The sequence below is a fragment of the Lutra lutra genome, chromosome 1 (assembly GCF_902655055.1).
Source record: "Lutra lutra chromosome 1, mLutLut1.2, whole genome shotgun sequence".
NCBI classification, from domain to species: domain Eukaryota; kingdom Metazoa; phylum Chordata; class Mammalia; order Carnivora; family Mustelidae; genus Lutra; species Lutra lutra.
In genome coordinates, this window is record NC_062278.1 from 121195939 (window position 1) to 121212699 (window position 16761).

Sequence of the window (16761 nt, forward strand, 5' to 3'; positions counted from 1 at the left end):
TGGCATTAAATACATTCACCATGTCTATCACCACTGTCTGTCTCCAGAACTTTTTCATTATCCCAGCCTGAAACTCTGTGCCCATTAACACTCATTCTTTTTTTTTTCTTTTCTTTTTTTTTTAAAGATTTTATTTATTTATCAGAGAGAGAGAGGAAGAGAGAGCGAGCACAGGCATACAGAGTGGCAGGCAGAGGCAGAGGGAGAAGCAGGCTCCCTGCCGAGCAAGGAGCCCGATGTGGGACTCGATCCCAGGACTCTGGGATCATGACCTGAGCCGAAGGCAGCTGCTTAACCAACTGAGCCACCCAGGCGTCCCTCTTTTTTTTTTTCTTCATTCACTTGAGAGAGAGAGAGAAGCTCATGTTGGGGGGTGGGTAGGACAGAGGGAGCAGGGGGAAGGGCAGGGGGAGAGGGAGAGAAGCAGACTCCCTGCTGAGCAGGAGCCCCCATGATCCTGAGATCATGATCTGGGCCAAATGGGCCAAAATCAAGGAAATCAAGAGGCGTAGGCTTAACGGCCTGAGCCAGCCAGGTGTCCCTGAACACCACTTCTAGCTTCTACCCCATTCTCCCTCCCGCAGCCACCATTCTACTTTCTGCCGTAATGAGTTTGACTACTTGGGGAGCCCATATAAGTGATAGTAATTGGACTCGTACAATACTTTTACTTTTGTGTCAGCCTTTTTTACTCAGAAATGTCTTCAAGGTTCATCCATGTTGTCGCGTGTGTCAGATCTGCTTCCTTTTTAAGGCTGAATAAAACTCCCCTGTGTGTGTTTACTGTATTTTGTTGGTCTGTTCATCCATCAGTGGATACTTGAGTTGTTGCTACTTTTTGGCTATTATGAATGACGTTATGGCCTTTCGTGGGAGGACACTGCTAGGTTTACTCCCTAGTTAATGCACGTTTCTCAGGAAGGTGCTGCTTCCAGGAAAATGTATTTTTCCTTGTCAGCAAATTCCACTGGAGTCCATGGCATTCTGAAGGGACAGACTTTTAGAGCAGAGTTATTTTGTTTTATGACCCTAGAGCCCATGCAAGCCCTAGCATTGGTGTGATATGAGGAAACTAACGGATTTTGTATACCTACTATGTGCTGAATGCCTGGCTTACTCCTAGGTAGCTAAGACCATTTTACATGACAAGCAACCTGCTCAAGGTCTGCCAGTTAGAAATGGTGACTCTGGGGGCACCTGGGTGGCTCAGTCAGTTGAGCGACTGCCTTCAGCTCAGGTCATGATCCTAGAGTCCTGGGATCAAGTCCTGCATTGGGCTCCCTGCTCGAGGAGAGTCTGCTTCTCCCTCTGACCTCTCCCTCTCAGGCTCTCTCTCATTCTATCGCTCTCAATCAATCAATCAATCAATCTTTTAAAAAAAAAGAAAAAGAAATGGTGACTCTGATTCCACCCTAGCTTGTCGCAACAACAAACTCATGACTTTTTCTAGTTCACCATGTTTAAATATAATACTCTACATATTGGAATTGTGGTGAGGTCAAAAAGTGGAATATGCATGTGCTTAAATTAGAAAGTATCACATTTTGAGGGAGGTAGCCTATTTCCAAATTCCTTTGATTTTCCTCCTTTCTTCTGTCTCATTGCCTAAGAAACCATTGGCAAAAACTACTCCCAGATGCTTTATTTCGACTCCAAGGCCGCTTGGAGCCGGTGCAAGGTCATGGATTGGTTGGCCGTCCTGGGTTCTAGCACTGGTCCTGTCCCTAGCTGGGAGGACTTGGGCAGTTTACCCTACCCCTTCGCATGTCAAGGTCTTTGCCACCTACATTCCTTTTTTTTTTTATTTGACAGAGAGAGTGAGAGAGCACAAGCAGGGGAAGCAGCAGGCAGAGGCAGAGAGAGAGGGAGAAGCAGGCTCCTCCTGAGCAGGGAGCCTGATGCGGGGCTCGATCCCAGGACCCTGGGATCATGACCTGAGCCGAAGGCAGAGGCTTAACCCACCGACCCACCCTGGTGCCCCCTGCCACCTACATTCCTTACAGCCACATTCAAAAGCTTAAATGAGACTTCTTGTATACATACACTTTAAGAAGTCAAAATTATCATTATTTTCAGAGACTAGTGGCCAAAGATGCAGATCCTGGAGTCAGTGAGGTCTAGGTTTGAATAGCCATTCTCAGTGTCTCAGAGACGGATTTCGCCCAACGCTGCCATCATAAGCGCTTAGTGACGCTTGTTGTTGGTGTCTTCGTATATTTTAAACATGTTTTATTCTGGGGGCACCTGGATGGCTCAGTCATTAAGCATCTGCCTTCAGCTCAGGTCATGATCCCAGGGTCGCTGGATCGAGCCCCACATTGGGCTCCCTGCTCGGCGGGAGCCTGCTTCTCCCTCTCCCACTTTCCTGTTTGTGTTTCCTCTTTTGCGCTCTCTCTCTCTCTCTCTGTCAAATAAATAAATAAAAATCTTTTTAAAAATGTTTTATTCTGGGGCACCTGGGTGGCTCAGTGGGTTAAAGCCTCTGCCTTCGGCTCGGGTCATGGTCTCAGGGTCCTGGGATCGAGCCCCGCATCGGGTTCTCTCTGCTCAGCGGGGAGCCTGCTTCCCCCTCTCTCTCTGCCTGCCTCTCTACTTGTGATCTCTCTCTGTCAAATAAATAAATAAAATCTTAAAAAAAATGTTTTATTCTGCTTATTGAATTGTCTTGGAAATAAGAAACAAGGCGGCACCTGGGTGGCTCAGTGGGTTCAGCCTCTGCCTTCGGCTCAGGTCATAATCTCAGGGTCCTGGGATGGAGCCCCGCATCGGGCTCTCTGCTCAGTGGGGAGCCTGCTTCCTCCCCCCTCCACCCCCCGTTCTCTCTGCCTGCCTCTCTGCCTACTTGTGATCTTTCTCTCTATCAAATAAATAAATAACATATTAAAAAATTTTTTTTTAAATAAAAAAAATAAAAAAAAAAAGAATTAAGAAACAAAAGGAGGTGTTCCTGGCCGTGCTGTACAGAGAGGCACAAGCTACTAGATGGCCAGGGATTAGCGAAGGGATTAGTTGAGGCTGCTATTTTTTATAAATGGTCCACTGTAATGACACTTAGCCTTGTTGTTTGGTGAGCTCCCACGCTGAGAGAGGGCAGAGCCCCTGCAAAGCTGTGTGACTGGGTAGAGAAGAGTCAGCTGAGCCTCTCTGTGGGCAGCTGCTTGCTGATGTCCTCTAGGTTAAGATAACTCCTCTTCATCCATGAAGACTGGCCTGGGGTCAGAGGCTGTGACCTAGAGGGGGATGTGGGAGTTGTGGCAGATGATTAAGGTATTGGAGCATTGTGTGGGATGAGAGTAGCTATCAATTAAAGTGAATGATGTTTCTTCTTTTGTATTTAATTACAGTGTAATAATAACTTAAAGTCTTGAGAGATCATCCACTTTCATGCAATGTTGCTTTTCATTTTTACTAGACCTGTCTCTATTCACATGTTCAAAATTTTCATACGTTCACATTGTATGTGTAATCATACACTATTCTCACTTAATCATTAACAAAGACCAAAATTCACACCGCCAACCAAGTTTATAGTTTCAGTCATCGTCAGCAGAGGTTTTTAACTTAACATTTTTGAAACTCCTCATTTAGAATTGCTCTCAGCGCCTCTGATTTTCTGAGAAATACATTCCTTCAGGGTGGCAAATCCTTATCCTTTAGGGTGGATTTAGTTTAGGAAGGAGCTGGAGGTGACACCAAGTCAAATAGGCCACAGTTTGAATTCTACTTAGAATCAGAATGAAGGTCACAGTCACACGTGAGGCAGAGACTGTTGTTTGATTTGATTTACCAGGGGACTCTTTAAACAGCCTCCAACAAGGAGCTAAGGAAGTGAAGGCAGCCTCCTTGGGCCAAGTTCTTCCGGCATTAGACGTATGCACAATATTGATTTATGCCTAAAATTTAATGCATGTTCACTTATGAAGAAGAAATCAGCCTTATTTTGATATGCCTGTGGTGGTTGTTGGAAAGAGCTCTGAGTCATCATATATATAAGAAAGGTTTCCTTTTGCCTATTGAATAGTCTTGGAAATAAACAAAAAAACGGGTGTAAGTGGCTCTGCTGGACAGAGAGGCACAAACTACCGGATTGCCAGGGATGATTATGGGATTAGTTCAAGTTGCTAATTTTATAAGTCATAGTATAGTCACCTTTCCTGCTAAACATTGTGATATAGTTTCTGGTATTGGAAATAAAATGGAAAGCATGGTCCTATTTTTTTTTTTAATGGTATATATTTTAAAGATTTTATCTATTTTTGCAAGAGAGAGAGAAAACTTGAGAGCACAGACGGGGTTGGGGGGAGGGGCAGAGGGAGAAGCAGGCTCCCTGCTGAGCAAGGAGCCGGAGGCGGGACCTGGTGACCAGGACCCTGGGATCATGACCTGAGCTGAAGGCAGAAGCTTAACTGACTGAGTCCAGTGTTTAAGCCCAATATGATCCTATTTTTATATAAAATCATGATATGGGTGCTGTGTGTGAGTTCTCTGTTTGTGTGGAAGGTGTGATAAGAGAGCCAGTTTCTGGAAGGTCAGGGTGATGGAGATGTTGGCTGCCCAGTTAAAATATACCCAAACTGTGAGGATGTTTGTAGAGCTGAAGACTTGGAGGAGATCTGATGAAAATAGGAATTCCTAAAGGTCTAGAGTCTTGTGAATCTCTTTGTCAAATGAATCTGTTTGTCACCTGAAGCCAATGAAACCTCTTAAAATCTTGAAAATTTTAATATTTTAAGAGACCCCAGATATTTATTTGGGGAAGAGAATGTTACGTTGCAGTTAACAGCGTCGGTTTACCAAATGCATAGTCAACCTCAAGGTAGTTACCCCTGACTCTGCAGAAGGCTTCAGATCTAGGGGTTGGTTTTTCCATTATTGATTTCTAGAAATCCTTTTTTGTCTCTTCCCTGACCCTGCTCCCCTATACCTCATAATAGATACTTGTTGAGTGAAATGTAACACTTTGCCAGCCTTATACTAATGACTAATCAATGATAAGCCTCAACATAATATGAGTGATACTTAAAGAAAGCGAAGTTATTATTCCAGGATAAGCCTGGGGAAAAGAGATTGATTTTCCTCTATGTGGAACTTTTGTTTTGATTTTCTTTCTTGCTTGCTTTCTTTCTTTCTTTCTTTAGATGTGACTCACATCCCATAGAAGTCATCATTTTATTTTTATTTATTATTTTTATTTTTAAAAAACAATTTTATTTTTTAAGGTTTATTTATTTTTCTAGTGATCTCTATATCCAGTGTGGGGCTCAAACTCATGATCCTGAAATCAAGAGTTATGTGGTCTTCCTACTAAGCCAGCTAGGAGCCCCAAGTCACCATTTTTAAGTAAATAATTCTGTGGTTTTAATATATTTGCAATATTGTGCAGTCATCACCATTGTCTCATTCCAGAACATTTTCCTCACCTCAGAAAGAAACCCTATATACATTAACAGTCACTCCTTATCTTTTCCTTCCTGGCCACTTTCAGTCCTAGGCAACCACTAATCTACTTTCTATTTCCATGGTTATGTCTGGCTTCTTTCACTCTGCAGAGTGTCTTCAGGATTCATTGATGTTGTAACACTTACCAAGACTTCCTTTTTATGGCCAAATAATATTCCTTTGTGTATGTATAGATATGCCGCATTTTTGCTGATGACTATTGGGGCTGTTTTCACTTTGGGGCAATCATGACTAATGCTACTGTGAACATTCATGCCCAAGTTTTTGTGTGGACATGTGTTTCCAATAATCTTGAGTATATAACTAGGAGTAGAATTGCTGGGTCATATGGTAATTCTATGTTTAACTTTTGAGGAACTGCCAACTTTAAGCAGGATTTTGTATAAACACAGGATCATGTTTTCCATTTTGTTTCCAATCCTGGAAACTGTATGTCAGGAAAACAATCTTAAAAAAATTCTTAACAAAGGATACAAGCTTTGGAATAAAGCTTATTGAAATGGTGAATAAAAGGCTAGTGGTGGTTTTGAAGCATTGGGACAGTTAGAAAGAGTTTACTTACGTCATTAATTTTCCTTGATCCTTTAGTTCATTGACTAGTAGCTTTATATTTTCATATTAAGTGTTTTAATCTGAAATAATCGTGGGCTCACAAGAAGTTGCAAAAGTAATCGTGTTCTTGTATACCCCTCCTGACTTTCCCTGGTAATGTTACATAAGCAAAGTGCATTACTCAAACCGGGAAATTGACACTGGTACAGCCCTGTTAACTAACCTAGGGGACGGGTTGCTTTTGAGCCCTTTTCCCAGCCCTTGTATGTGCTGCCTTTTTTTTTTTTTAAGCATTTTTTTTAAGATTTTATTTATTTATTTGACAGACAGAGATCACAAGTAGGCAGAGAGGCAGGCAGAGAGAGAGGAAGGGAAGCAGGCTCCCTGCTGAGCAGACAGCCCGATGCGGGACTCGATCCCAGGACCCTGGGATCATGACCTGAGCTGAAGGCAGAGGCTTTAACCCACTGAGCCACCCAGGCGCCCTATGTGCTGCTTTTTATCCCGCTCCTCCCTGGCCCTACTTTGAGGTGCCGGTTACCTCACTTAGGTGTTGCTTCTGCCACCCAGACTCGACAGAATGCATTCTTTATTATAAAATCTAAGAAAGACCTGATGGAGGCAGGATAAGAGAGGTTGGCTAACATACCGTGTTTGTGCCTTCCCCGGAACATTTATAAATTGCAATCCTGACCCCCAGTGTGATGGTATCAGGAGGTCCAGGGTCTTTGGGAGGTGATTAGGTCATGAGGGTAGAGCTCTCATGAATGGGATTAGTGCCGTGAATTATAAACAGACCCCAGAGAGCTCCCTCCTCCCTTCAGCCATTTGGGGACACAGCAGGACGCTTGCAGTCTACAACCCCAGACCTGGCATTCCTAGTTCCTACTTCCCTTGGAAAACAAAACAAACAAAACAAACCCAGTCTTAGTCCATTTGGGCTACTCTAATAAGTACCCATAGACTGAGGGCTTATAAGCAACAGAAATTTCTCTCTCAGGGTCCTGAAGGCTCCAAGTCCAAGGATCAGGGTCAAGCCTGTTTGAGCCCTGGTGAGAACCCTCTTTGGGGCAGACACTGGTAGAGGCCAGTTGTGTCTTCACCTGGTTCCTTCCTTCGTTCCATCCGTCCAGAGTCAGAATTCTGCAGTGAGGAGCGGGATACAGTAGGGCACACCAGCCTTGTCCTAGACCAGGGAGGCAATTCTTTTGTTCTAGGTCTGGATTTAATTCTGGGATACTAATTACCTTCCACTACAGTAAACAGCAGAGCTAGATGATGGTCCTAAGGTGTACACCTGGGCCCTAATTCCCTGTTGAGCTGTGGTTTCTGTTGTAATATAGTGGATTTTTTTTTAAAGATTTTTTATTTATTTATTTGACACACAGAGAGAGATCACAAGTAGGCAGAGAGGCAGGCAGAGAGAGGAGGAAGCAGGCTCCCTGCTGAGCAGAGAGCTGGATGCGGGGCTCGATCCCAGGACTCCGGGATCATGACCTGAGCCGAAGGCAGAGGCTTTAACCCACTGAGCCACCCAGGCGCCCCAAAATAGTGGATTTTAATGTGCTGCTGCTGCTTTCAGTTTTTGGCTCAGAAAGGTAATTCTGAGCAATCAAAAACTACTTCAATTTATTTGGGCACGGCAAGCATCTTTATCGGTTGGAATACTACTTTGTCTGAATGTTTGGACAAAAATCAGTCTTAAAAATACCAGAAGTTCTTGGTGGAATTCCCTCCTTCACTCTCTCCTCACTTTTTTTTTTTTTTTTTTTTAAGATTTGTTTATTTGTTTATTTGGGGGGAGGAGCAGAGGGAGAAGGAGAGAATCCTCAAGCAGACTCTTCTGCTGAGTGGGGAGCTCCATGTGGGGCTTGATTTCACCACCCCGAGATCATGACCCCTGCCTAAATCAAGGCTTGGCCAACCGACTAAGGCATCCAGGTGCCCTGACTCTCTCTCCACTTTTTTTTTTTTAGTTTTTTTTTTTTTTTTAAGATTTTATTTATTTATTTGACACAGAGAGAGAGAACACAAGTAGGCAGAGAGGCAGGCAGAGAGAGAGGGGGAAGCCAGGCTCCCCACTGGGCAGAGAGCCCCATGTGGGGCTCAATCCCAGGACCCTGAGACCATGACCTGAGCCGAAGGCAGAGGCTTAACTCACTGAGCCACCCAGGCGTCCCTCTCTCTTCACTTTTGATTGAAGGGAGGGCATAGAGAGAGAACAAACTTTAAAAGTACATTTCAGGTGGTTGGCTGGTACATGCCTGCAGTAGGAGAACTGGAAGCGGGCGCTGGCCCGCTGCTGCCAGTGAAGGTGACAAGGGCTCTGCTCTTTGCTGGACACGTGGAGGTGACATGTATTGAGTGGTGCAGAACCGTGTAGCTGGCTGGACTGCTGGAGAGTGGCTGAGCGTGCCTGGTTCTGGAAGTGTGTCCAGAGATGGAAAGTGGGTTGCAGACTTTCTCTCTGTACATGGCGGCGGCCTCTCCTTCAGTCTGCTGACCTTGCTCGTAGCGGGGCTGGGGCACTGCTGCTTAACTCCCACACTTAACACTCACACTGAGACTTGGTCCAAGAATGTCGGCCCCTCCGAAATCTGCTGACAGAACATCCCGTTCTTGCCATGGCCCCCTGAGAAATTTGTAGCATCTAAAATCAGGGATAGCTGAGGTAGCAGTAAACCCTCATTCCCAACGCTAATGATAACACCCTCCTTCTTATACCCTCCCCTTTCTGGAAAACTGGGAGAAATACTTTTTGTTTAACATTGGCAGCCCCTGAATGGGGAGGGGTGTGTGTGTTTTTCAGTTTCTCTGAGTTTGATTCTGAGAATCAAACTGATTCTCTGAATCAGTTTCTCTTAGAATTTGATGCCAAGAGCTTTCTCACTTCAGAGTAGATGGCTGCTGAGCACACACAGACGCGTGGTCCCACCTTGTTTCACTTTCTGGAAAATGTGGAGTTAAATGTAATGCCCAAAGCTATAGCCGTTCACACTCAAGTTTCTGGCAGAATTTTCCGTCTTGCTTTTTATCCCTACAGGAAGTTGCTTTAATAACTGACTTCTGGGGAGAACCCAGGTGGAAGTCTTCCTGGAGTAGAGGCATTTGTATGATGTCAGGATACGTTGTCTTGTTTGATCCCCACAGTAATTAACATCCTCCCATTTTACCCATCTAGAAACTGAGACGCAAATTTAGAGGAGCCTGAAGTCTCCCAAAATCTCGGTGACAAGGTCTGAATTCCAGCTCAGCTCTCGTTCTCCAAGCCTAGTACCTTCTGCCCTCCCATGGGCGCCTCCCCAAGTCCAAGCCCGTTTCAGACTTCCTGGTCCTAAAGGGCTTGTTAGTGCTGTACTCACAGTCCACAAAAGTGGATTCTGGATAAAAGAAGATGTAGTTGGGAACTTTGGGAGAAGGGCATAGATGACAGAAAATGCAGAAGCCTCTCTGAAGAGGTCATGGGATTGGACAGAACAGACATGCATCACAGGCTCTGCCCACTGGGGGGTCTGTGGTCTGCCTAAGCCAAGGCCAAGGAGGCATTCCCCTTCCCCAAGTTCTCCTCCCTCCTGCCCCTTCCCCACCGTGTTGTGTCATCCAGGTCTGGGGGGTGCTCAGTGCTGGGACCTGTTCAGTTTTTTTTTTTTTTTTAATTTGACAGAGATCACAAGTAGGCAGAGAGGCAGGCAGAGAGAGAGGGGGAAGCAGGCTCCCTGCGGAGCAGAGAGCCTGATGCGGGGCTTGATCCCAGGACCCTGGGATCATGACCTGAGCTGAAGGCAGAGGCTTTAACCCACTGAGCCACCCAGGCGCCCCCTGTTCAGTCTTTCTGATGGGAACCGGAGGCAGACATTGCAGCCGTCCAGAATTCATTTTGGGAGAAATCTCCAGCATTCTTCTGCTTGAGTCAGATTCTGATGTTTTTAAAAATAGGCTTCTATCGGGGCGCCTGGGTGGCTCAGTGGGTTAAGCCACTGCCTTCGGCTCAGGTCATGATCTCGGAGTCCTGGGATCGAGCCCCGCATCGGGCTCTCTGCTCAGCGGGGAGCCTGCTTCCTCCTCTCTCTCTGCCTACCTCTCTACCTGCTTGTGATCTCTGTCTGTCAAATAAATAAATAAAATCTTAAAAAAAAAAAAATAGGCTTCTATCAACAGGCAACCCAAACTACGTCAGTCTTGAGGAAGCTAGAGTAGTACACGCAAAGACAGGTCCAGGGAAGCAGGCTCCGTGCTGTCACTCAGGCAACAAATAGTAATTATAATAATTATACTTCATTTATGCAGGCCTCTGCTGCTTACAAAACATGTTCTCCACATGAGCGCTTCATACCCTTAATCAGGACTGCACTGTTATTTCCATTGTATCCCCAAGGGCACTGAGGCTCAGGTTGCACCTGTGGTCAAGGGACGGAGCTGGAACTTGGTCCTTTGAATCTCTTTGGTCTAGTTAGTGCCACATGCTTGTCTGGGGTGGGAGGAGGAGAGGGAGCACATGGGATTGGGGTCCCTGTCCTGCAAGTTTAAGAGGACTTCTGCTTGCTGCTGGTCCGCTTGAGGTGAGAGACAAGCTTCCCTGGGTGGTAACTGCCCACAGACCGGGCGTGGACCCTCTGGGTAGGAAAGGCCGACTTCACTGTTGCACCTCTGAACACAGCATGTCTGTCCAGATTTCAAACGTGTGTACAGCTTTCATGCCCAGAGAGTTGAAGGACATCTTGGTGCCTTGAAAATGAGTTAGCTTGAAGGCAGATAGAACTATCTGGTATGATTGCTTCTGGAAGTTGGCTCTAAATGATGTGTTTTGAGAGAGCCTATGAAATGATTTAGCATCGTTATCCTGGCGTGAATCCCTTAGTTGTGGTGCTGACTTGGGCCTTCCTCTAAGCCCTGGGAGGGCTGTCATGGGCTTTTCTCTTTGTTTCTTTCCCTCTGAATTATTTCCTCCTTCTCTTTTGTCTCTGACTTTTATTGTGGAACCAAAAATTATATTCTCTTTCTTGTAGCTGATAGGCAAATATAGTAGAGTTTCTGTTTGTTTTTTTTTTTCTCTCTTTTATCCCTTCATTCTGATGGTGCTAAATTTGGAATCTGTCTTCCTGTATTTATACATATAATTTCTGATGATGATAACTTATGTCTGTGATATCCCAAAGTGTCATATATGCCCAAGAACTAAATACTATTGTTTATAAGTGGCTAGGGAAATAGAAAAAGTAACAGAAGCATAAATATTTTTGCTCTTTGGGGTATGTTAAGGAATCGTGTGTCCCCACTCCCCCTTTCCTTGTACCTCTCTCTTCCCATCTTATTTCTTAGTCACTCATGCCTGTACCTCCTTTTGTTTATTCCCTCTTTTCTGTTTCATTCACACCTTTACAATCTCCTCCCTGCCATGTTCGCAACTTGGCTGCTCCTTTCTCTGAAGTTGGTGTGTGGTTGGTGGGCAACTGTCACCTAATCTGTGTCCATGGAATTGGCTGGTTCCTTGTCCACCAACTGCCCTTTTTTGCTGACAAAACAGAACAGCACTGAGGAGACTAGTTGTTAAAGAGTTTCCTTAAAAATTCTGAGCCAAGGGGCTCCTGGGTGGCTCAGTGGGTTAAAATCTCTGCCTTAGGCTCAGGTCATGATCACAGGAACCTGGGATCCAGCCCTGCACTGGGCTCTTTGCTCATCAGGGAGCCTGCTTCCCTTCCTCTCTCTGCCTTCCTCTCTGCCTACTTATGATCACTCTCTGTCAAATAAATAAATAAATGAATAATCTTTTTTTAAAAAAGATTTATTTAAAAATAAAATATTTTAAATATTTTATTTTAAAATAAAATTAAATAAAATAAATAAATTTAAATTTAAATAAAATAAAATAAAATATTTTAAAATAAAAATAAAAAAAATTTATTTAAAAAATAATCTTTTTTTAAAAGATTATTGAGCCAAATATTTGGAAAGAGAGCCTAGCACCTAGAACTTCCCCTTCAGCACCATAACTCCACTTCCAAGAACAGTATTTCTTCTGAGAGGCATGCAGTCGCGAAAGAAAAATAAGGGGGACCGGCTTTAGAAGCAAAATCCATCCCTTCAGCCCCCAGCAAGTTGGCTGACCTCTAACGAGCATGGCCTGTCTGTTGGCACAGGTGACAAGACGACTTTCCAGCTGCAGGTTCGACAGGTGGAGGATTATCCTGTGGACCTGTACTACCTGATGGACCTCTCCCTGTCCATGAAGGATGACTTGGACAACATCCGGAACCTGGGCACCAAGCTCGCTGAGGAGATGAGGAAGCTCACCAGCAATTTCCGGTTGGGGTTCGGGTCTTTTGTAGACAAGAACATCTCCCCTTTCTCCTACACAGCGCCGAGGTACCAGACCAATCCATGCATCGGGTGAGTGACAGTTGTCCTTCTGTTGGGTATTTAAGGGTGGGTGAACAGAGTCACAGGAAAACTTATCCCAAAGAAAGGACTAAGGAGGACTTATGGGGGCAGTGGGGGAGCAGACTTCAGTGTTTAAACTGATCAATGATGACCCAGTCTGTGCTCCCACTGTGTGTGGAGACTTTAACGGTTGCAAGGCTGTAGGGAGGTATGATGATCGTAGCTCATTCGTTGTCCTGCCTGTCTAACAACAGCACCGTTTTCCAGATGAAGATAGTGCTCTCAGGAGGTGAACACCCAGACGTTCAGGGAAAGAGCAGGCAGGACAGTGGAAACTTTTCTCTTGCTTGGGGTGCCTGAGGTGCTTGGGGAGAAGTGAATTATTTATTGTTTCTGTAAATAGAACTCACATTGACAAAATGAAATGGAATTGCTGTGATTTAAAGGTATGACTTTTTTCCCAATGTAAGTCAAGTACTCCAACTAGAAAATATTTGACAGGTTATCTGAGAGCAGGAATTTCTAACTGCCACAACAAACAAATCCAAAAGTATGTCACGGTAGAAGTTTATCTCCTGGGGTGCCTGGGTGGCTCAGTTGGTTAAGCGTCTGCCTTTGGATCAGGTCATGATCTCAGGTTGAGCCTCACATCAGGCTCCCTGCTCAGTGGGGAGTCCTCTTCTCTTTCTCCCTGTGTAGCTCCCCCTCTTGTGCATACTTGTGCTCTCTCTGTCAAATAAATAAAATGGTAAAAAAAAAAAAAAAAAGAAGAAGAAGAAGAAGAAGTTTATTTCCTGCCCACCTAAAAATGGGTCTCCTGATCAGTGAATACCTCTCTTCCAAGCAGGGTCTCAGGGACCCAGGCTCTGTGTGCCCCGTACTTCTTCATCTTCCACATGTGATTTTGAAGGTCTCTGTGTCTGGATGATTGCTCAGAGGTGGAGCTTATGGGCCAGGGCTGAGTGGCTTTCACTGCTTCTGTGCCTGTATCTTATCAGGTAGAAGGGAGTTCTAACAAGGAGGCTGGAAGCTAGGTTGGTTGTGCCCAGGAAGAAGAGGAAGCAGGACTGGTGGCTAGGACTCCTCCGTCGTGTACTTGTGACCGGGGGGGGGGGGGGGGGGGGGGGGGGGTCACAGTCGCCAGCTCCCCTAAGGCAACCTCTAGGTTGGTTTGTTTCTAGTTTTGTAATGGTTCCCTTGAAATGTCAGGATTATGTGATCTGTGACAACGAGTGGTAACTTCCAGCTCTTTCTTTCTCATCCCCACATTCAACATAAGTCAGGCTTTGGGCTGTGAGTCCCCAGAATCGTTACTAGACAAGAAACGGTGAAGACTTAGGTTCTTACCAAGTGTCAGGCACCGCACGAAGTGCTTTGCACTGTATGGATCATCTCATTTAAATCTCGTGAGTCTTTTGAGGTCCCTCTGGTAGATGTGAGGCATGCTTCACAGATGAGGACATGGACACTTTGGAATAAACAGCTGACCCGAGATGACACCGCTAGTAAGGGGGGACTTGGAGCGTGAGTGAAGTCAGACTGTTTCAGAGTCTGCAGTCCTGGTGACACCGTGCTTGCTTTTGCCCATCCAAGTCACACGACAGCACAGAAACTCCTCCTGAGTCCAGTCCAAAGGCCAATACCCATTCCCAGACCACCTGACCCTCAAGGAACTTGCCCGAGGGCAGTGTTGGGCGATGCTACTGTGACACACAACCCCCGCATCCCCATGGCTCAGCACCATCCGGGTTTATTTCTTGCTTGTATCAAGTCTGGTGAGGGTTGAGCTGCTTTCCCTGATGGCTCTCCTTCATGCTGGGACTTGGATCCAGGCCTTTCTGCCTTACGGTGGCATTTTCCATCCTTGGGTTACTTGGCTGCCCCAGGGAGGAAGGGAGCTGTCCCTGGAACCTGCCAACTCCCCGGCTTATCTTCAGCAGCCTCAGCAGCTCCCAGCCCTGCCCTGGGCTAGGTGGTCGGCATGCGGTGGTGTTCGTGCTGGTAACGGATGTTCTTCATCTTTCTGGACCGTCCATGCACTCTCCTTGAAGCTCCCTTCGACCTTTCCTTAGGGCTTGGGAACTGACACAGGGGTGGGAAAATCAATGAATAAGAAAAAGGTTTAAATACAAAAGTGAATCTAAGTTCCTTAACTGCGAAGAGGCCTACGTGTCATCATTTGCTGGGTTTAGCTTCCTCCTGGCCACGGGTGACTGCTGGCGTTGTTAGTCTGGTCCTGACTCCAAGACCCCTTCAGCCGAGTCTCAGTTCCAGATGTCCTCTGGTTGAGTTTTGCTGCTGACCAGGTACAACATCATCTTAACCAAAACTCTTTTCAGGGCGCCTGGGGGGCTCAGTCCTTTAAGCATCTGCCTTCAGCTCAGGTCATGATCCAAGAGTCCTGGGAGAGAGCCCCATATTGGGCTCCCTACTCACCAAGGAGTCTGCATTTCCCTCTACCTACTGCTCCCCCTGCTTGCGCTCTCTCTCTCTGCCAAATAAATAAAATCTTTAAAAAAAAACAAAAAACAAAAATCTTTTTCCAATTCATCAAGAATAGTGATGCTGTCTACTTCTTTTTCACTTTTGCCCTCTGAGTGGGCCCTGTCTGCAGACAGATGGGGGTGTCTCCACAGTCATTTTCCCAGGACCCTCCGTTCACTGTGAGATATGCTACATTGGAAGCCTGGAGAGGATGAAGGACTGGCTCTGGGAACTCTGCATTCGAATATTCTAGGTTGTTACATGCTGCTTTTCCAGAGTCCCCCTCTGGGCCTAGAAGGCAGAACCAGCTGTGGACAGTGAAGGTCTTCACAGTGAGCACAGGCACGCTGAAAGACTGCAAGACAGGAAATCTAGTGAAGAATGGGAGTTTTGAAGGAAACATCAGGGCCCAGTTGGGCAAATCTCTCTTCTCCAAGCTGCACACCGCATCAGGGAGTCACTCTGTGGCTCAGTGAGACAGGCCGAGATTGATCTCCTCACGGCCAGGGAGTAGACCGCGGTGGGGTCCCAGGTCTCAGAGATTCCCGCTGCTTGCGGGAGAATAGCGCGAGGTGGCTGTTCTGGCCCGTGTGTGCTTTGTTTGCCTTTCTGAGTTTCAATGGCACTGTGAGTTAGTTACCAACATTTAAAGAAATAGAAGGTCTAACCAAGAATAACCAGGATTGGGGCACCTGGGTGGCTCATTCGGTTGAACATCTGACTCTTGATTTCAGCTCAGGTCATGATCTTGTGGTAGTGGGATCCAGCCCCACGTTGAGTCCCGCGTCGGGCTCCGGGTGCGGCTCAGAGGCTGCTTACCTCTCCTTTTGCTCCTCCTCCTCGCTCACACTCTCCCAGATAAATAAAATTGTAAAAACAAAAACAAAAAAACAAAAGAAGAAGAACCAGAATTTGCAGGTTTTCTAGAACAATGGGGAGGTCTGGTCGTGCTGGCTTGAACCCCATGCTTGGCTACTGCTGTCCTAACACTATCTCCTGTCCCAGCTGGCGCACCTCACTGGTTTGCTTTCATCCCTGGCTCGGGGCACACTGTCTGTGATCCTTGCCTGTGCTTTTCCTTCAGCTTGTGTGTGGGGGAAGGTCATGGGGTTCTTCTTGGGCTCCAGTGGCACCTTTAGTTGGGTTTCTCTCCTCTGTGGGAGTGAGAATGGCAGCAGCCCCCAGGAAGTTTTGGGAGGATAGAGTCAGGAGAGAGGGACTTACCACCTATGTGGGACACCTCAACGACAAGAGAGCCAGATTTTCATGTGGCTTTCCTGAGGTTTGTCCTTCCTCCTGCTCCAGACATTTCTGCCAAAAGATCAAAGTCCTGGACGCATCCTTTCCCATCTTAGAATGTGCTAGAAATGCTAGAACTGAAGTAAGTAGTACCAGGGCTGCCATAATAAGAAAAAAAGACATAGTATAATGTAATCATCAGATTAAAGAACTGTTTAATTGCTATTCTGAGTAACCAGGAAGAGTGTCACTGGGAAAAATCATGTCATTTTCACTGATGCAGGATTTGAAGATGAATGTAGTGTGTCATCTCTGGTCCCCAACATATTTTCTTTTGCCAGGGGTATCAGGCTGTTGTTGAAATATGTGTCATGTCTCAGGGCTCCTGGAGGTGCAGTGGGTTGAACATCTGACTCTTGGTTTCGGCTCAGGTTGTGATTTTGGGGTTGTGGGACCGAGTCCTGTGTTGGGTTTTGTGGGGAGTCTGCTTAAGACTCTTGCTCCCTCTTCCCTTCCCCACTCCGAACTTGTTTGCATGCTCGCTTGCTCTCTCTCTCTAAAAATAAATCTTTAAAAAAAGAAAAGAAGTATATGTCATGTCACATTTATATGTGGGATCCAGAAAAGCCAAATTCATAGAAACAGTAG

At 45.9% G+C, this 16761-nt stretch overlaps 1 protein-coding gene across 2 annotated transcripts in view; it reads left to right on the forward strand.

The window, feature by feature from the left end:
- Positions 1 to 16761, forward strand: part of ITGB5 (integrin subunit beta 5) — a 116132-nt gene that overhangs the window by 22850 nt on the left and 76521 nt on the right. For both annotated transcript variants that reach the window (XM_047734885.1, XM_047734892.1), the window contains exon 4: positions 12150 to 12399. In XM_047734885.1, coding sequence (XP_047590841.1) covers positions 12150 to 12399 — 250 coding nt within the window. The remainder of the gene's footprint in view (positions 1 to 12149; positions 12400 to 16761) is intronic.